Here is a 21085-nt window from a genome sequence, read left to right as displayed (position 1 = left end):
CGTACATCTCCTCACTGTTGCGTAACTCAAAGCATCTCTCTTACCCATGGGCAGTGCACTTGTGTGTTGGTGGGCAGCCAGCTGCTGTGTTTTCAACACCTTTGACCTGTTATCGCTTAAACGGCAGAACTGGGAACGCTGCAGCATCTTTAGCTGGACACAGAAACTTTTAACATTAGATCTCCCATTGTGTTATGATAATAATGCAAATCTTTAGACCCACATAAAAAAACCCTGGGAAATGAAATTTATTTTTCTGGCAACTGGCAAATCCATAAAACAATGACCAGGCCTGTCAAATATCTGCCAGGTGGTAACCCTGCAGGGCATCCATCCATGCCACTCTGGCTTCTCTTTAATGCCTTCATTTACTTTAAAAAGTAACAGCGCTCCTCAGAGGGAAGAAATGTTGGTCATGTCAGCTATCAGAGGGGTGGGAAAGTTTTGTAAGGAACATCTCAGCCCAAATAAGCTAAAGGGAGGGTTGAGGTGATACATTCATATTTGGATCCGAGATCGCTCCAGAGGAATCATGAGAAGCGGAGTCTGGGGATTTGGGGTGGATTATTATAAAGGAGAGGTGCTGGCAGATCCACAGTTAAGATTGTACGTGGACTTGCACTGATGTTGGGAGGGGTCAGGCAGAGGTGGGAGATGTGAATCAAAAGCTGCCTAAGATGCAGAGCTGTCAGCTTCTCCCTGCTTTCTCCTTCTCGATTCTCTGGATGGCATCACATCAGCGAGAGAGCATAAGCCTTGTAATTCCTTTTCTCTGGCAGAGAGAGAGGATGTGTTTGCAAACCAGGAGAAGTTGCAGAAGGAGGTGAAGGCCGCCCTGACAGAGAGCGCCACCCTGAGCTGTGAGGTGGCCCAGGCCAAGACTGAAGTGAAGTGGTACAAGGATGGGAAACTGATCACCTCTAGCAAAAAATTCAAAGTGGAGTCTGAGGGCAAATCCCGGCGGGTGGTGGTGGAACAGGTGGAGAAAAAGGACGCTGGAGAGTACACTTGTGAGGCCGCAGGGCAGAAACTGACCTTCAAGATTGTTGTCACAGGTAAGAAACAATATTTTCTTTCAACAGTTTGCTGTTGTTGTTGGTTTAAGTATTGTAGAATAAAGTGAATATCCTGCACTGGTGGTATCTTGGCTCAGACATTCCCTATTGAGTGATATACAATGAATGACTTTTTAAAACCAACAGTGCTTCTTAAAGGAAAGAAGATCAGTGTCCATTCAGGTTTCTAAGGGGAGGGAAAGGTTTGTAAGGAAGATGTTGGTGAAAAAACTAAAGGGAGCCCTGTGCCGATAAGTTCAGATCTGGATCTGAGGTCACTCTCCAGAGCACTGTTGAGAGTTTCAATGTATGGGTTCGGGTTGGTTTATTATAAAGGAGACACCCTACAGGCTCCATAGTTAAGGTTGAAATTGTACTTGTCGCTATATTGCTTGGGATCAGGCAAAGTGGGGGAGACGTGCAGGAAGCAGCCTAAGGAAGCAGAACTGTCAGCTTCTCCCTGCCTTCTCCTTCTCTGTTCTCTGGGTGGCATTGCATCAATGACGGAGTTTAAGCCCTTGTAATTCCTTTTACACGATAGAGAGAGAGGATGTGTTTGCAAACAAGGAGAAAGTGCAGAAGGCGGTCAAGGCCACCCTGACAGAGAGCGCCAGCCTGAGCTGTGAGGTGGCCCAGGCCAAGACTGAAGTGAAATGGTACAAGGACGGGAAACTGATCTCCTCCAGCAAGAAACTCAAAGTGGAGTCTGAGGGCAAATCCCGGCGTCTGGTGGTGGAGCAGGTGGAGAAGAAGGATGCTGGAGAGTACACCTGTGAGGCCGCAGGCCAGAAACTGACCTTCAAAGTTCTTGTCACTGGTAGGAGAGAGTATTTTCTTTCAACTTAAGGACTGATTTGCTGCCGTTATTGATTGCAGCATTCTAGAGTAAGCTGAATTTCCTGCCCTGCTGGCACCTCGGCTCTGAGTCTAGAGAGCTTTTGGAGAGATGTTGCATTTTGCCACAATGTTAAGAATAAATTCTCAGAGTAAGCAGGTAAAATGGGGAAGGCGCCTGAATCTTCGTAGTCGGTGGGTGTTTTGCAGCAGCAGTGTAAGATTTTCCCTTTGAGGTTGGGATTTTGAACGTCTCATGGCATCCATATGAGTCACCCTGGCTTCTCCTTAATGCCAGTGTAGCACTCCTTAGGGAATGATCACTCTCCAGAGCAATCATGAGATGAGGAATGTGAGGATTCAGGTTGGCTGATTTAGGAAGGAGATATCATACAAGCTCCTTAGTTAAGGCTGAAATTTCAGGCAAAGTGGGGGAGACATTTAGCTAATACTGTCTCAGGAAGAAGAGCTGTCAGCTTCTCCACACCTTCTCCTTTAATAGTCTCTGGATGGCACTGTATCAGTGACAGAGTTCACCCTGTAATTCCTTTTCCATTGGCAGAGCCCGAAGAAGTGTTTGCAAACAAGGCGAAGGTGCAAAAGGAGGTGAAAGCCGAACTGACAGAGAGCGCCACCCTGAGCTGTGAGGTGGCCCAGGAAAAGTCTGATGTGAAATGGTACAAGGACGGGAAACTTATCACCTCCAGCAAGAAATTCAAAGTGGACTGTGAGGGGAGATCCCGGCATCTGGTCGTGAATCAGCTTGAGAAGAAGGATGCTGGAGAGTACACCTGTGAGGCTGCAGGCCAGAAACTGACCTTTAAAATTATCGTCACAGGTGAGAGAGAGGTGTTTACATTGGTATTCTCTGTTGTGACCTGCCATTTTGATTTTCTCCTTCAAATATTTTGAGTTAATTTGAACGATATGATATTATTTGCTGTTTTATTCTGAACAGTTGAACGGAAGACAGATGGGGCCCAATCCCTAACTAGTGTAAATGAGCAATGCTGTCTTGACCTTAGTGTGGCAATGCTGGTTTATACCAGCTGAGGATCAGGTCTATAAGGGGGAATTTCAATGAGTTTGGTGTTATTTTGTGAATGGACGGCAGGGTATAAACAAGGACAGCATTTGGAGGGGAGGCCCAATTAATAACCATGGGGTGTGAATCAGCTTTCACTTATACTGAGTTTACACCACTGTAACTCCACTCATTTCAAAGGAGTTACTTTGGATGTGCAGGCGTATGTGAGAGAGAAATCAGACCCTCATTTTATGAAAACATAAAATTTCATGTTCTTGGATTTTGAGATCACCTGACAATACAGACATTATCTGGTTGGGAAGCTATAACTGCGTACCTAAGTCATAAGTGCAGTTACCACAGTGGTGGCTAGGCATGAGTCTAACTGATGAATGGCATTCAGAAATGCCGATGTGTGAGCAACTGTGCCAGCTGTGTTCTCAAATTCGATGCACGTTTGTTCAAGCCCATTGTATCTGTGTAACGCTGACCACGTCATTCGTTGTGTTGGGGATCAAACCTAAGACCTCTTCAGCTAAACGAGTGAGCCTCTCCTGTTCACCTAAAAGGCACACCTCTAGCTGGCCTCGCCACCACTAGAGGGAGACAAAGTGCCACTCTGAGCTGGCTGGGGTTACATATACAAGGCACTGTATTTCTTCTGGAGCCTTTCATTTCTTCTGGATGATGTAGCATCAGAAACACGATTGGTGGAAGGAGAAGTGTTGCATCTGGGGCTTGAATTTAACAAAATGGGGCCCATTTCAAAATTGCATGCAATGTGACGCAGCTCCGCTCCTGGGCTTTACGTTGTGTTGGGAATACTTTGTGCAGCTCTAACTGGGCATTAGGTTTTTAAATGGCTTCTCCCCCTCCCCCTTGCAGAGCCTGAAGAGGTGTTTGCAAACCAGGAGAAGGTGCAGAAGGAGGTGAAGGCCGCCCTGACAGAGAGTGTCACCCTGAGCTGTGAGGTGACCCAGGCCAAGACTGAAGTGAAATGGTACAAAGATGGGAAACTGATCACCTCCAGCAAGAAATTCAAGGTGGAGTCTGAGGATAAATCCCGGCGTCTGGTCGTGGAGCAGGTGGAGAAGAAAGACGCTGGAGAGTACACCTGTGAGGCCGCAGGCAAGAAACTGACCTTCAAGGTTATCGTCACAGGTGAGAGAGACACTTACTTTTATTTGTTATTTTATTGTCCACTCTTCTGGGAGCGTTTCTTTGTGAGTGATGGGATGTTAAATAAGCAATATATGGTCCTCTAGCACTGTAGTGAAGTGAAGACTCACCGCCACAGCACCTCCTGCTGGTCGTCTGGGAATTAGCTCTTTTCCAGCTTACGGAGCACCCTCTGCAGGCCAGTGTCTTGCCTGCCGCTGGCGCCGTGTCCCTTTACCTCAGGGTTCTGCCCCAGCAGTACCCCCACACACTCAATCTCCCCTTCCGGGGGAGCCCCCAACCCTCTAAACCCACCTTGCCTCAGTGGCTACTGCCAGTCATCGTCTAGCCCCTGCTCACTGGGGCAGACTGCAGTGTAATGGCCACTCATCATTGGCAAGGGGGTAGGACCTGCTGCTTTTGCCTATCCTCGGGCTGTCCCTCTGCAGCCCCAGTACCTTTTGGCCTTTACCAAGGCCTGCAGCCTAGCGGTTTACCAGGCTGGAGCTCCCCAGCTCCCTTGCCCTATTCCCCAGCCCTGCTCTGCTTCAGTACCTTACTCCCAGGCAGCTAGCCCTTCCCACTCCAGGGCTAGAGTGAGACTCCTCTGCTTCTGGCCCAGAGCCCTCTTATCAGGGCCAGCTGGGCCCTGATTGAGCTGGCCACAGCTGTGGTCAGCTACTCACTCAGCTTCCCCCAGCTGTTCTCACGCCTCTTCCACGCTGCAGCCCTCTCCAGGGCTGCTTTTATCCCCTGTTCTGCAGGAGTGGGGCAGGTGCCCCACTACAAGCACTCTACTGCAGTGTGCAACTAGGCCTTCTGGGTGTGTATAACTTCCAGCTCAGTTGTAATCCTGCTGCCTTCAGTGGGATTGCTCCTCTCCGTTAAAGTTATGCAGGTCCTGCAGTAGCTTGCTGAATGGTGGTCTTGGTGAAATGCAAAGTCTGAGATTTGGCGTTTGGGTTCAGATGAACCTCCAGGTAGCTCAGAAGCTCCTCTGAACGTAAGAGGATTTATTTGAGTCTCTTTCTGCTATTTAGTCATGTTAAAATCTCACAAAAACAGGCTATCTCACAACGCTTCTGGTGCTTCCTGCTTTTGGCAAGGTCAGCAGTACAGTGAGAATAGGCCATCTCATTGTGCTCTGGTAATGTTTGATCTAGTTGTTGTCTGAACCAGAAAGTGAAAAGTTACCTGTGGGGTTAGTTTTTAAATAACAAAAAGTGGACAGAAAATTGTGTTGGTGTTTAAGGCAAAGTTTCTGTTCCTCTTTTATTTATCTGAACTGATTTACCCAGCACTAGATTCTACCACCGTAGTTCCCAAACTTGCCAAACGTTTTCTGTGCATTGTAGGGGCTTACTGGATTTTATCCTCACTTCTTGTGTCATATCTTTATTCTAGCTGTAAGTGACTGGAATTGTCCTGGGAGTAAGTCAGGGCCAAATCTGGGTCATTATATTGTGTTTGTGGCATCCCACTCTTCTGCCACGAAAATGATGGTAATGATTGTAACATCGTTTCAGCCTTCTGACATGGCTGCAGGGTTAAGTAGGAGGTGCAGGTGGAGGGTGTGAGATCACAGATCACTTTTTTATTTTAGACAAGGCAATCTTTAGTGATTAGTGAAGGTGGGAGAGGAAAATTATGACAGATTATAAATACGAGACTGAGAGGAAGAAATTGGCCAAGAATCATATTACACTCTTTGAAACAAGAGCTCATGTTAGCTTCCTGTGGCGGATCATAGTTGTTTTTGTTTTGTTTTTTTTTGTTTTAAAGCCAGGAGCTAATTGCCGTTTCCTGCTTGGCCAGTGCACACAACAATGCAATACTTCCAGCAAGAGGCACTGATTGTTTGCATCTATGTATACGAGAGAGCTCCATAGCTTTAGCACAAAGGTTTTTCTCAAGATGATGGATGATGAAGTGCTTCTGGCTGAAATACCAGAGCTTTGCATGAGTACATACTGTAACCTTGGATGCAAGCCTAAGGATTTTCCGCTACTCAAGGCTTCTGGCATAAGGCTGAGACATGATAGGTTTGTTTGTGTAAATGGGTCTGGTGGTTACGTGCTAGGCTCCACTCTACTCTGCTGCTCACTTCCTGCATGACTTTGGGGCAAGTTACTTAACCTGTATGTAACTGCCTTTAATCCAGCTGGAAATGAGCATGCTGATATTTCCCTACATCCCAGGGTCATTGTGAGAATTAATTGGTGTGTGCAAAGGGCTCGGAAATCCTCACGTGAAGGGTGCCATTTACCTACAGAGGTTCCTCTACCAGTTCCATGCATGTTGCTAGGAAGGATGGTCCAGGGGCTAAGACAGGAGCCTGCGACTCGGGCAAACCAGGTTGGGCTCTGCCATCTGAGGCTAAACACCATACAAGATTGTGAGATGCTCAGACGCTGCAGTAGTAGGGGCCAGATAAGTAGCTTAGATACATTATTAACATGTCTTACAAGCACTAATTAGTTGAGCCTCTGCACACCTCTGTGAGATAGGTGGTATTATCCATATTTTACAGATGGGGAAACTGAAACACAGGGAGAATAAGGATGTGCTTCTGCTCCCATTGAAATCAACGGGAGATTTGCCAAATACTTCAATGGCAACAGGTTTGGCATCCTAAGTGACTTGCCCAGGGTCACAAGGAAATCTGTGGTAGAGTCAGGAATGGAAACCAGGTCCTCTGACTCCTCCTCCTGTGCCTTAACCCCAAGATAGTCCTTCCTCCACATCTCTTGGTATTAATTTGTGGTGAAATTCAAGTGAATTCACCAAAGAGAATTGGTGTGAGCAAGTGCCATGCCACTCAGGTAAATCCAAACAACTGAAACTTGCAACTGGGAAGAACTCCATCACTTAAAATTAAGTTCCATACATCTGGGGCAGGGACTGTCTCTTTGTTCTTTGCTTGTACAGCCCCTAGCACGGTTGCGTCTTGGTCTAGGGCTGGGACTCCCAGGCTCTACGACAAGGGTGCCCAACCTGCAGGCCATACATGGCCAACCAGAGCATTTCATAAGGGCCCACAGCCTGCTTCAACACCATATACTACTGGCTGATTCATTAGCATTTTGTTGCCATGTTTACATCATTTTAGTTTACACAAGTGTGTAAACAGACAATATTGTACATAGAAACAGCCTATCTAAATACATACGAAACAAGCTGAACTTAAAATATAAATCAATACAGGTGCCTTTAAATCATATTAAAATATGTAGAATCTGTTTGGCCCGCACAAGGTTGTGCTTAGGTTTTATGTGGTCCTCCTGTGTAACAAGGTTGGGCACCACTGCTCTACGATAACACAAATAATAATAATGGAATGACATGAATTGTACATATTAGCGGCTATGTTGGGTTTGTATTAGCATATAAAATCCTCTCGCAAGATTCAGAAGACAGGATCCAGTGGGGACGAATTAGTCCAGAGGAATACAGTTGTTCTTCCCTCATGGTCTTTGCAGAGAAATGAGCATACTCATAGGTGTGACACAAAGAGCCTTGTGGATCTTCTTTCTTTGTAGAGGGTCCAGAACACGTCAGCCATCCTTTACCCGCACTGGAAAATCACTCTGTGCCTAACCTTTCGGGCCAAATGCTTATCGAAAACACAGTGAACTTAGAGGGCTCTAATTTCAAGGAGAATCAGTTGTCATTTTGATTTACAGGTGCTGTAGGAAACTCTGCACGCATCACATATGACAAGATTATATCCCATCCATTCTAGGAGCTATGGAAAGAACCATCTAAATAATTGACAGGCCTTGCCTCACAATGGTGAACAGCACTGGATATCACCATGGCCCGAGCTCTGCGAAACTAGGTGGTTTCACATAACAGGCATTTGTGTGAATATTTCTCATGGTTTCAGTCTGGATGGGTCTGCCTCATCCCTTCTCCACCTGTGTTTTCCCTTAAGCTTTGGGTTTGAAACAACTCAATATCTAAAAGTGCCGCTTGCTTAAACCCACCATATTTCTCTTGATTTCCCACCGAAAATATAAAACAATGTGCATTTGGGTGCCAAGCTACAAAGCAGCCCAGGCTTGACCAAAACTGTGTCCAGCTTTGCTGAAAAGTTTTGTAAATCTCAGCGAACCTTTTGGATGAATCTGGACTGAATTTCAAGGTCATCACAAAACCTGAAGCTTGAGTTCTGGTCCAAGGCCCATTAAAGTCCATAGAAAGAATCCCATTAACTTCAGTGGACTTTGGATCAGGTTCAGGCATGTGGTATGAGGTTTCCTTGTGATCGTTTTACAGAGCTATGATGGCAGGCCTATTGCAGTTGCCAGACTGGATCAGATCAATGGTCCATTTAGTCCAGTATCTGGTCTTCTGCAGTGGCCAGTACCAGCTGCTTCAGAGGAAAGTGCATATTGACCTGTGGGCAATTATGGAATAGCCTGGCCATTTGGGAAGTCTCTTCCTGACCCCAATTAGTTAGAATTTGGCTTTGCATGAGAGTTTATGGCCCTTCCAAAAATTTTTTTTTTTTAAGTTCGAGCATCTTGCTGGGATTGGATCTTGAATGAGCAATCACCTTTATTCCTTCACTCTGGAGATGGTGTGAAACTGCAAAACCTGTCTCTGGAGCTGTGTTAAAGTGCAAACATTCACAAAATTCAAGGAAGTTTTGAATCTGGAGTTCCAGTGACATGAAATTTTGGATTCTGATCTGAAATTCCCCCAAATTCAAGGGGATGTGGATCCAGTGTCCTGATTCAGACCTATTGTTCTTTCGATTGTAGTTCTCCTGGCACTGTGGCAGAGTTTAAATACTAAAGAAGAGATCTGAGCTAGGTTTTATATTTTTATATTTTGACAGGATGGATAGTTCTCCCCCCAAGCAGTTCTGGCTAAGGGTAGGTTCTGTCATTTAAAAGATCCGAGGTCAGAGTTCTGTCCAGCTTTTCTATTAAATGAAGTCATTAGAAGTTGGTCCAGTAAAAGATACTACCTCTGCCATCTTATCTCTACATTAAAATGGTCAAACCTAGATTTATTTTAAAACTGCTGCAGTCATTAATGGGGAATCTGAAACCCCCTGCTTCAAAAGGAAGGTTTGTTTCTTGACTATCCCCTATCCTCCTATTTGCAGAGGCAGAACATGTGTTTACAAACAAGGAGAAGGTGCAGAAGGAGGTGAAGGCCGTCCTGACAGAGAGCGCCACCCTGAGCTGTGAGGTGGCCCAGGCCAAGACTGAAGTGAAATGGTACAAGGATGGGAAATTGATCACTTCTGGCAAGAAACTCAAAGTGGAGTCTGAGGACAAATCCCGACGGCTGGCCATGGAGCAGGTGGAGAAGAAAGATGCTGGAGAGTACACCTGTGAGGCTGCAGGCCAGAAATTAACCTTCAAAGTTATAGTCACAGGTGAGAGAGACTGATTTCTCTCTTATTTTCCATATTGGAAAACTGAAGCACAGAAAAGTTAAGTGACCTGTTGTTCAGGGAGCCAGTAACAGAGCCAGTTTGGCTTATGATAAATTTAAACCAACCAACGAACCAACTGAAAAGTGCAGGAGTTTATGCATTAGACTAGTCTTTGATTCTGGCCTGGCATAATCCTGGAGAAGTAACAGAGGTGGGTGGTTTATTTTTTTCATTTTTAATTAGAGAACACCTGTGAAATTTTGGAAAGTTTAAGCATGAAATCCAGAACGTAGACTCTTTTTTTTTTCTTGAGCCACCTTTATTTTGGATTGCAAGATAAAATGCATCTCTCCTCTTGTTTGTATGATTTAGTGTGTATTTTCTTACAGCACAGTCATCCAACTGATGATATTCAGTGAAGTTCTGATGGACAAATGTTAACAAATGCATTAGTTTCTTCCATTGCAGATTTTAGAAAATCATGATAATTAGAGATGGAAAAACCCTTGTAGGTCACCTAGCCCATCCTCCGCTGCTAGTGAAGGAGTGTTCCTCCTACCACTTGTTGGTGTGGTCTAGTTTAAATGACTCAGGAGATGGGCACTCCGGAGATATGAATTTGGAAAAATTTTCATAAACCTGCCTGCTGGTAATGAAGATCAAAGTTGGGGGAGTTAACTTTTTAAACTGTTTCCCTCAATCTCAGAACCTGAAGTTGTGTTTGCAAACAAGGAGAAGGTGCAGAAGGAGATGAAGGCTGTCCTGACGGAGAGCACCACCCTGAGCTGTGAGGTGGCCCAGGCCGATACTGAAGTGAGGTGGTACAAGGACGGGAAACTGATCACCTCCAGCAAGAAATTCAAAGTGGAGTCTGAGGGCAAATCCCGACGGCTGGTTGTGGAGCAGGTGGAGAAGAAGGATGCTGGAGAGTACACCTGTGAGGCCACAGGCCAGAAACTGACCTTCAAGGTTATCATCACAGGTGGGAGAAACTCTTTTTTAAAATTTTTGTTAGGAGACTAAAGTGATTTTATTTTATTAAGAATATTGTCCACCGTTTTAGGAGCAAATTATGGGTCAGAGAGTGGCGGCTGTTGCTTTGGTGCAGAAGTTGGGGGGACTTTTAAGAAAATGTATATATTTGTAATGGATTGCAAGATCTTTAAGGCAGGGAGAGCCTCTTCTCAGTATGTTTGGAAAATGCCCAGTATATTGTGAACCCTTCCCGAATATACATGAATAATAATAGTGCCGCAATCCCTTCCTCTCCCGTAAATCCATCGATGCAGCCAGAATGCCAGAGAGCCAGCACATGGCTCTCCACGCCACTCTCAACCCCAGTGAATTTGCAGAGGGGGGCCATGGTAGAGCGGCCCTGCGGGGGTATCTGCACTTCCTTGCCCCTCATGGACGGGTGCTCTCCGTGTCTGCCCAAGAGAGATTGGCAGGGAAGGACATCACAGGGATGGGGATCTGCGCGCCCCATGCGAGTGGCACGGAGGGGCAGACGGTGAAGTGCGCTGAGGTCTGGTGCCTGGGCGTCTGATTGGGAGAGTGGATTTCACCTGCCCAGTTCATCCACGCTCCTTTGCAGTCAGTCTGATTACTCCAGCGTTATGTGGGAGATGAGCATTTCATCCCGAGCGTAAGGCTGCATGTGTGTGAGGTGGGCAGGCTGGTACAGTCTGAGATGCTCCATGCCCCAAAGGGGTCCTGGCTGGGAGGGGATGGTGTGTAGCCAGATGACCAGTAGCATGGTGAGAATGCAGTCTGCACCCTGGTGCCGGGGACGCATCCTGTCTGTTTCTGTACGCTACAAGGATGACAGCTCTGACATCTGCCTCTCAGATGGTGCAGCTCTGTGACATATCCTAGTGGAGCCAGGGCTGCAAAGCCACAATCCAGCCTTGTGTATAGAGTATACCATCTGATCTCAGCCCTCTAGCAATATACAGAAAGGTTTAATTATGATTTCAAACAATGTATTAAGCACCTGTTACCCGGTCACCCCTTGGTGCTGTGCCTTAAGCAAATTCAGTAATTGAATCATAAATTCAGCTTGGTGGGCCAGCTAGAAAGTCCATCAGACCTTGTCCTAGCTATAGGAGACAGCCTTCTCCCAAATCTGCAGAGACATACAGGTGCGAACAGGGGAGATTAAACAGTCATCATTCAAGCAAACCAAACTGCACAGAGGGCGTGTGAGCCAATGGGTAGGGCACTGGACTGGGGACTCGCGAGAGCTTGGTTCTATTCCTGACTCTGCTGTTGACCAGCTGTGTGGCCTTGGTCCAGTCATTTTCCCTCTGTGTGTCTGTTTCCCCTGCTACCCTTTGCCTATTTAGGTTGTAAACTCTTTGGTGCAGGGACTGTCTCCTCCAGTACGTTTGTGCTGCACCTAACGTGGTCCTGCCTCTAGGTGCTACTTTAATACCATTGCTGCAAAGAACAACAAATATGAGGAGTTCTGCAGTCACCGTGGGATTCTAGCTCATGTCCTCAGGAAGGGAATAGCATAGTCAAGGCCCTGCTGCTGAAAACTGCAGTTGGTCTGATCCTTGGAATAACTAGTCAGGACTGCCCAGCTGATCTGATTTGCCTTGATGGGACCGGGAATGAGAGCATGCTGTGGTGGTCAGCAATGTGGCCACCTTCCTGGCATGCTAACACAGATCCTTAACTGTCTTGTCATAGCTCCTGTGAAACAGTAACAAGAAGTTTACCGCACAAGAAAACCTGAAAATGTGTTCCGTGGTGATGTGAGAACTTTGAATGCATGTTGTCAGATTGGAGACGTGGATTTAACTGTTCCCCTTAGGCCCTGATACAAGTTTTGGCAGTTTTCAGGTTATAGATTCACCTAATTTGAAATGTTCTCTTTTTTCAGAGCCTGAAATCATATTTGCAAACCAGGAGAAGGTGCAGAAGGAAGTGAAGGCTGTGCTGACAGAGAGCGCCACCCTCTCCTGCGAAGTGGCCCAGGCCAAAACTGAAGTGAAATGGTACAAGGACGGGAAACTAATCACCTCCAGCAAGAAATTCAAAGTGGAGTCTGAGGGCAAATCCCGTCGTCTGGTGGTGGAGCAGGTGGAGAAGAAGGACGCTGGAGAGTACATCTGTGAGGCCGCAGGCCAGAAACTGACCTTCAAGTTTAATGTCACAGGTGTGAGAAAGACCCTCCTGAATTCCCAACGATATTGTCGTGTCTGAAAATGGGCTAACAGCACCAGTAATAAATGTGTGCAGTGAGACAGACCCTCAGCTTGCATAAATTAGTGTCGCTCCATTGCAGGCTAGGAGCTAGGCTGATTTATGCTAGCTGATGGTCTGCCCTAATGTTTTGCATATACCAAAATATCAGGGTGTATCAGTATGTGATAAGAGTGCATCACATTATTAAATTGGAGATTTAATGATAAATAAAGTAATAAAAATTATATACTCCTTGCAGAACAGCATGATACTTTTATATATAACGCATAATATATGGGAGTGGCCGAGTCACAGAGGGAGAAGTAAATTTAAGAAGCACAGACAAGGGAATAAAGAAAACTGCTCAGTTGAGATTTGAAAAGAGGCCAGGGGAGAGAGGCGCAGTTGGGTTGTTCCAGCTGGCAAGATCTGCAGAGGAGATGGCTTTTGCACGCACACTGGTGAGCTGGAAGTCCATGGAGCCCTAGTGATATACACTAGTGGAGGAGCTAGTCCTAACTGGTGATGGGTGAAGCAATGCGGAAACTGGCCCAAACTGTCACTCAGAATTCAAACCGAATCTGGACCAAACTTTTTGAAGTTCAAAAATGTTGGACTTTAAAAAACAATCAGACGGTGTGTTTCATTTGCTTGCTGCCGCTGCTTTTCCCATATTCAGGTGTAAAATACCTAATTATCACAACAGGTTCTTCTTCTAGCGCCTGACACTGGACAGCATCCCTGTTCAGGAAAGCCTGTAAGCATATGCTTAACTTTAAGTATATGCTTAAGTGCTTTCCTGAATTAGGCTTTGGCATTTCCAGCCTCAGAGGAAGCCAGAAGTAACAAAAACCTCTTCTTGCAAGATTCCTAGCCTGGCTCTGGAGACTGAAGATGCTGGGATATGTTTTTTGGAGTGCTCATCCAAACTGATCTAAAAGTTTGATCATCAAACTCATTTTTGAGTGCTCATCCAAACTGATCTAAAGCTGTGAATTTTCTGAGGTCCTTTCATAGTATATTTTTGCTTCTGATCCAATGAGATGCTGCAAGCCACCTGCCATATATTAAATGCCTTCTTCTCCTGAAAGTTGCCTGCAATTTGCAAGATTGGACCTGATTCAGCAAGGTGCTTAATTTAGGTAACTTTAAGCATGTGAAGTCAAAGGGACGGCCAGCTCCTTTAAATTAAACATGTGTACACTTGTGTACCTTGCCAAATCAGGTCCTTAATGATCAGAGTATTGTACTGGTAACAGTATTCTTTGGAAAGAGAGGTTCCTGCTGGGAATGACCATGGGCAAGATCACTAAGAGTCCATTCTGGAAGTCTGTGTTATCGTGTTGGTTTATGAGGGAAACATGATCAAAGAAGGAAGAACTTCTGCATTGTATGGCCTAATTAGCAACAAGCAAATAAATAAATAGAAACATTCTCCAGCAGTGACTGCTATTGTTGGCAAATGACAAATTTCAGAATTTCCAAAGTTGGTGCACGTGGATGTGCTAAGACCTGTTAGATGGGCTAATTTTATTTTAATCAGTCATTTTTCTCTTTTCTTTTTCCTACTCAGAGCCAGAATCTGCATTTGTAAACCAGGAGAAGGTGCAGAAGGAGGTGAAGGCTGTGCTGACAGAGAGCGCCATCCTGTCCTGCGAAGTGGCCCATGCCAAGACTGAAGTGAAATGGCACAAGGACGGGAAACTGATCACCTCCAGCAAGAAACTCAAAGTAGAGTCTGAGGGTAAATTCCGGCGTCTGGTGGTGGAGCAGGTGGAGAAGAAGGATGCTGGAGAATACACCTGTGAGGCTGCCGGCCAGAAACTGGCCTTCAAAATTGAAGCAGTAGGTGAGTGTTTTCTTGCACACTCATTCTGGGAAGAATTGAGGTCAGATTTTTCATCTGTAAAACATGTGCTTGGAGTGAATATCTTATTTCTTAATGCCTGGGAGCAACTAGGCCAAGATCTGCTTGGTTGTTACATCACTGACTTCAAATAAGCTATACCACAGATTAATTTATCCTATTCACTTTGTTGGTGTTGGGTATGTGTAAAGTTGAAGGCAGAATTTGGCTGATAATCTTTACTTGTATAACACGGTGTTACATGGTTTATTTTTTCATTGTCTCCTTCACAGACACAATCTCAAATGGTTTTACAGAGATAATGGGCTGAAAGTGAGATAGAAGTGGAAGGGTTTTAAAGAGGAGAAATGGTGACTTGGAAGAATGGTGCTAGTTAAATGGAGTAGCAGGATGTGTTAAAGGGCTGTGATGCGTTATGAGAGTTAGAGATGAGGCCATGAGAGGAGGAGAAAAGTGAGCCCATAGGGTAGTAGGTACAAAGAAGGAAATTTTTTGAGGGTGCACGTCCACAGAGTTGATTTTGAATTAGGACCATGGTGACAGAGTAATTTTCATACACTATGAAACAAGAATCTTAGAGGATCCCAGATGCATGTTTATGTGCATGTGTATTTTTTTTTCATTATCTTTGATTCTATAACAAATTACCTCTGTGAAGGAACAACTGATCATTTCCCACTCAATCCAAGAGAAAAGAGACAGCAGGTTGCAAACGTTCGGCCATATCCCTGGGATATGGTAGATCACAGGACAATTTTGGGGTCATTTTATGAGTCATGGAGCAAAAAATGGTTGAGAACCACTGTTCTAGGGAGTAGGAAACCAGCCTGTTTATTTTCATTACTTCTCTAGAACCGGAGGCAAAATTCCAAAAGAAACTTGTCCAGAAAGAACCGATTGTTGCTCAGGAACATGAGAGCATCACGCTGTCCACTTCAGTAACGCCTGAAACAGCCGTAGTCAAGTGGTTCAGGGATGGAACTGAGATCAAAGAAAGCAAAAAGTACGAGATTAAGGCTGACGGGGCCTCCAGGACTCTGACTGTGAAGCTGGCTGAGGGCAAAGACAGTGCTGTGTATACCTGCGAGACAAAGAGCGACAAGCAGGAGTTCAACGTGCAGGTGAAAGGTGAGAGGAACAGCAGCAGGTGCGTCAGCTTCGTTCCCAACAAAGTCAAATGGATCTTCCTCCCAGTGGGGGCCAAGGGGCTGCACTTGAAAACTACCCCCCTCCCCCTCACCATTGCTCAGCTCTCAGGGCCCCTGTGTTGTGGCTGCTGTGATTCTGGCTCCAGGGTCCAGCAGATCCATTTCCCTAAATGTCCACACAGAGCAAAGCAAAATGCATCCTACTCCCACCGGGCTAGTTCTTGGCCCATATTGCATGCTCGTGCAGGGGGGAAGGGGGTCATAAGGTGCCCCCTATTCCTCGGGGCTTGCTATCCACACTACAGGTAGCTGTACCGGGGGAGACACTATTCCAATGCCCTCACAGTTGGGTGGGGTGCGGGCACAGCCATCGCGCCGCCCCACCAGCCAGCATAGCAGAGCCAACGTGGAGGTGGGCATAAATTGTGCAAGGGGAAGGGCGTAGGGGATAGCTTAATTCCCCATGGAGCAAGCAGGGACAGAAACGTGGCTCTGAGTCACAATTTGGCCCTTGCCCTGTCTCTGGGGTTGGGCTGCTCTCTGTGTCCCTTTATCAAGGCAGACTGTAGAAGATGACAGTCTAGCCCAGAGTGGTGGAGTTGCGCGGGCCCAGAAACAAATGGATTCTCCCATCTACCTCGCAGGGCTGAGCTATGGGAATGATTTGTAGCTGGGGAGCTCTGGGGAGAGCTCTGCTTACCCAGGCTGGGGAGAGGAGGGCAGCTGCTGCTCCCCTGGCCACCCCTTTACTTTAACCTTTAACAATGTACTGTGTGGTTTTGGGCAAGTCACTTGGTCTCTCTGTACTTCACTTCTCTGTTTACACGAGATTCCACTCATTAGCAACCCCTCAGCTGCCAGCAAAATGTTGCCATGGTCTGGCCATTGCCAATAAGCAGAAGGCAGGATGGCGGGGCTGCAGCCAGGGAAGGAAGCACTGGAATGTGCCAAGCACGGGCTGCAAGCAGATTGGTGGGGCCATCCAGGGATGGCCCATCCTAGCACTTCCTCCCCTGGCTACAGCCCCGCAAACCAGCCTGAGGCAGGGGTCTCACTTCTAGAAAAAGTTCTCAGTAAGCAGCACATAGTTGCCAATATCCAAATCCCATGAAAATTAAAGTCGATGGGACAGGATGGATTCCCAGCACAATATTGCTATGAACTGGAAGTTGTTAACATCAAGGTTGCTATTGGGGGCCATCCACTTTACTTCTCAACCTCACAGGTGAGTTGTGAGGGTAAATATATTAAAGAGGGTGAGGCACCCAGGTAATGGGGGCGATATGCGGGCCTTGGATGGATAGATGTCAAAGAGGTGAGAGAGATTGTGGAGAGAGATACCTGCGAGTGGAGGGTGAATTTCACATCCTGGGGCCACAGAACAAAGGCTGTATCATCTCCTACCCCAAAGCAATGATGGTAGGGAGTCTATGCCAACATCCCCCTGTCAAGGAGATGTGATAGCTCAGCAGGTAAGTTTGGTTTGTCAGGTGGAAGGCAGAACAAAAAGGAAAAAGGAGAGGACAATCCCCAAACCAGGCATTTTAAGGCATCATTCTGACACCTGTCCTTCCAGAATTAAAAGGGGTCTAAGGTTTCTTTTGTATTTTATTTTACTCTAAAGGGCTCACTCTAAGCTGCCAACTCAATGGTCTGTAAGAATCTGATGGATTTGTCGCTTGATAAATATGCTTTCGGCTGTGTGTCCATTCCCACTCTCTCAGGATAGGCAGCCAGGCTATGGGGGCGTTGGATCAGCCGTTAGGAGACCTGGGCTCTACGCCTGACCCACTGTGTGTGTGTGACCCTGGGCAAGTCACTCATCCGCTTTGTAATCTTAGTGTCCACCGGTGTAAAATGGTTTTTTTTGTGTCTTACCCACATTCATGTCGTGTTTTGAGACGGGAGATGAAATGTTGCTATTATTATTACCGAGTCAGAATTTGCGACGTCGTTTCTATTGCTGACAATCTCTTGAATTTCCCTCTTTCCTCTGATACAAAAACCCTCCTATTAAAAAAAAAAGGGGGGGGGTAATAAAACAATCTTCTGATCTGCTCTGCTTTCATTGTTTCCCTTCCAATGACTCTCAGAAATCCCTGTGAAGTTTGCAAAGAAATTAGAAGCGGTGAGTGCCGAGATCGGAGGGACCATCTCTCTGACCTGTGAGCTGAGCCAGGCCAAGGGGGATGTGCTGTGGTACAAGAACAGAGTTGAGATCAAACCCAGCAAGCGCTTCCAGATTAGCGAGGATGGTGTCAAGCGGACCCTGACCGTAATGGGACTCCGGGCCGAAGACAAGGGAGAGTACTCCTGTGAATCCCGGGATGACAAAAGCAGCATTCAGGTCACCCCCAAAGGTACCTTGCCAGATCCATGACATTACGTGTGACATCCTGCTCCCCTCTCCTTCCATTACAGTGCTAAAGAGCTGCATTAAAAAAACTCTGCCCGTGTTAAGAGGGCAGGAGACATTGTCGCTAGCATGAAGAAATGTATGTTATAGCTGGGAAAATAAGAGCTACCACCTTGAGGTTAATGAATAGACAGCATGACTGCCATTCTGAAAGAGAGAAATGCAATGTATGTTGTAGGTAGAAGATCCCTAGAAATGATATTTAAATAATATTTAAACAATGATACAACTCTATAAATTTAACTAGCAGCAACAATAAGAGCTAGTGCAGTGTCCTGCTAAAGTAAGATGTGGGCTTAGTATGGATTGATTGTATCACCCTCTACTGGATGATGCCACAGCAATATAACTTGCTGCTTATGTAGAGTTAACCAAGTTTCTCTTTTATCTCACGTGGCAGAGCCCTGTGATTTTGGTGGTGAAAGTCCCGGGGGCAATCCCTGCGGGTAACCTTGGTATTAGTATATGTGAAGCAACAGTTTGTTACCTTACCATGTCCACTTTAAAGTCCAAATTATATGTGAGCCTTAAAAAGTCTCCTCCTAGGACCCAATTTGAACTATGGCAGTTGAAGAGGGTGTTCAGATTCTGCATTTGGATGCTCTGTTTTCAATTGATTTCATATCAGCGAAGGGCGGAACTCTGCTACCTTCCTGCAAAAGTGGTGAAGGTTCTCCTTGCAAAGAATGTTGTTGTGACTTTGAGACAAACTGAGTTGGGGTCTCATGTTAGATAGGCCATGGACTTGTTGGCCCTGATATTGCATGTAAGGTTGGGGTTAAGGATCCTGAATCTAGACCCAGGATTTTCCCTTACACGCGTGCTCCTATCGTAGGGATGGCACCTCCCTATGTAAAAGTTGGACAGTGAGATGTAATGTGACTATGTTACCATGAGCACACTGTCACACAATGAAATATCCATGGCAAAGCCATTTGGATCCATGCCATTGACAATATTACTAAGCCAGTCTGCCCTCTGGAGGTGCTCACAGTATGGGGGATTCTTATGCATGTGCTTCTAAAATGTCTCCTTCTTCTCTGTCAGCTCCTAGAGTGGTGAAGTTCACTACAGGCCTTCACAACGTGGTGTCTGAAGAAGGAAAAGAGGCCACATTCAAATGCACCGTCTCCCCCAGCGATGCTGCAGTTACATGGCACAGAAACGGTGTCAAAATTGAAGCCAGTAAGAAACACGTGATCTCTCAGAAGGACACCAACCACAGCCTTACCATTGCTGACCTGACTCTGGAGGATGCAGCAGAAATCTCAGCCAATGCAGAGGGTGTGGAAAGCAAAGCCACCCTCACAGTCCGAGGTGAGAGAGTTAGGTCCCTTTGACTGACTGTCATCCACACTGTGGGATGTGTTGTTTTGTACGTTCCTTCTACTAACTTTCTGACTTGGCCATGGGGATGCAAAATGCATGTGTTCCACATGTTAGAATAGTGCCCAGAACATTGCAGTGCTGGAGATGCTGCTTCTGTTCATGTGGATTTTCCCCAGCTTTGATTTCCTCAGAAGCCACCATTTTAATCTTACTTTAGAGCCAGTTTTCTGGAGTCACTCAACTTTTACTCTGGTCTCCTCTCATTTTCCAGAGGCGCCGGTGACGTTCAAGAAGAAACTGGAGCCCAAAACAGTTGAGGAGAGGGACACGGTGACCCTGGAGGTAGAGCTGAGCAAGCCTTCCATGGAGGTGAAATGGATGAGGAACAGCATCGTGCTGCAGTCCAGTGACAACGTTGAGATCAAGGCCGAGGGGACGAAACACAGCTTGATGATTAAGAACATCACCTTTGCCGACCGGGGCTTCTATTGCTGTGAGACTCTCGAAGATAAGACCCAGGCCAAGCTGAATGTGCAAAGTAAGCTGATGCTGAATGACCACCTGTGCTGTAGCCAATGTTAGGAGGCTGGTTTGGGAAATGCGGGTCTTTCCTCTTAGCATGTGCCAGTCAAATGACTGTGTGGGAGAACGTGAGCGCTGGAGCTACCACAGGGGCTGACTGGTTGTTTGCTCTGACCTCCCCCTTCTATTGTTTCCATCTACCACAGTCCCGTGTCTGTTGGCTTCACGCCCCCTGTTCACCATTACACCTCTGAGCTCGTCCCTTCTCCCCTCAAATTCTCTCACCCCTTTTCATTCTGTCTTTTGCCCCATGCGTTTGCTCCTATGAAATCATTCCTCTTCCCACCATTCCATATTCCACCTCTCTTCCTTACAGTACCCCTCACAACACAGCTCTTGAAATGCAAGTAACGTTAAAATAACAAATCCTCTACCAACAAGCTTTTGAGTATTCAAATAAACTAACGCTCTTCAGTCTGTAACCTCTGTAATTCAGCCTCCTTCCCCGCATTCCCTTTGTCTTCATTGTAATGCCATATCTTCATTTAGGGTGTATGTGCTTCAGGGCTAGGATCTGTCTAGTTATATGTCTGTAAAGCATCGTTAGCAGTTGGGATGCTATATAAATAATACATGATATTTAGGCACCTTTTGAATATCTAACAGATGGAGAGATATGTTAGAGAGGCTGAGCCCATAAGTAATGGTTCAGACCCGCACGTGAACTTGGTGAGTTCTGCTGAACTTGGATATGGTGTTCTGGCTCATGTCTGTATCTAGTGTGTATACAGGAAATCCATAGCATCCAAAGGGATAAGAGTTCAGCAGTGAGAAATCTTCTTACCAGGACCAGAAACCATGTGACACTCACCTGGCTTTGCATTTTGTTAAAATTCAAAACTCAGATGATCTCTGTGGAAAGATTGAAAACCTTGGGGTGAGTTTTGAACACACCCAGGCCAGTTTATGGCTTTGCAGTGAAATCCTGTGAAATTTGTGATTTCAGTGGAAAGCCAGGTGATGTTCAGCCTTGTGGAGATTTTGGGTTTGTTCAGACCCAGAGTTTAGAGGTTGCAAACCGACATGGATCAAAAGCAAAGCAGCTGCTGTGAAACATCCGTAAGGCATCTGGCCTTAGAGCAGCT

At 46.1% G+C, this 21085-nt stretch overlaps 1 protein-coding gene across 1 annotated transcript in view; it reads left to right on the top strand.

Moving 5' to 3' along the window:
- Positions 1-21085, top strand: part of OBSCN (obscurin, cytoskeletal calmodulin and titin-interacting RhoGEF) — a 281809-nt gene that overhangs the window by 58004 nt on the left and 202720 nt on the right. The window contains exons 15-26 of the mRNA XM_043541677.1: positions 780-1055; positions 1597-1872; positions 2452-2727; positions 3802-4077; positions 9191-9466; positions 10173-10448; positions 12354-12629; positions 14232-14507; positions 15378-15653; positions 17767-18033; positions 19137-19406; positions 19690-19956. Of these exons, the coding sequence (XP_043397612.1) occupies positions 780-1055; positions 1597-1872; positions 2452-2727; positions 3802-4077; positions 9191-9466; positions 10173-10448; positions 12354-12629; positions 14232-14507; positions 15378-15653; positions 17767-18033; positions 19137-19406; positions 19690-19956 (3288 nt within the window). The remainder of the gene's footprint in view (positions 1-779; positions 1056-1596; positions 1873-2451; positions 2728-3801; positions 4078-9190; positions 9467-10172; positions 10449-12353; positions 12630-14231; positions 14508-15377; positions 15654-17766; positions 18034-19136; positions 19407-19689; positions 19957-21085) is intronic.

Source organism: Chelonia mydas, chromosome 2, assembly GCF_015237465.2.
Source record: "Chelonia mydas isolate rCheMyd1 chromosome 2, rCheMyd1.pri.v2, whole genome shotgun sequence".
NCBI classification, from domain to species: domain Eukaryota; kingdom Metazoa; phylum Chordata; order Testudines; family Cheloniidae; genus Chelonia; species Chelonia mydas.
This window is presented reverse-complemented; position numbering and strand designations above follow the sequence as displayed.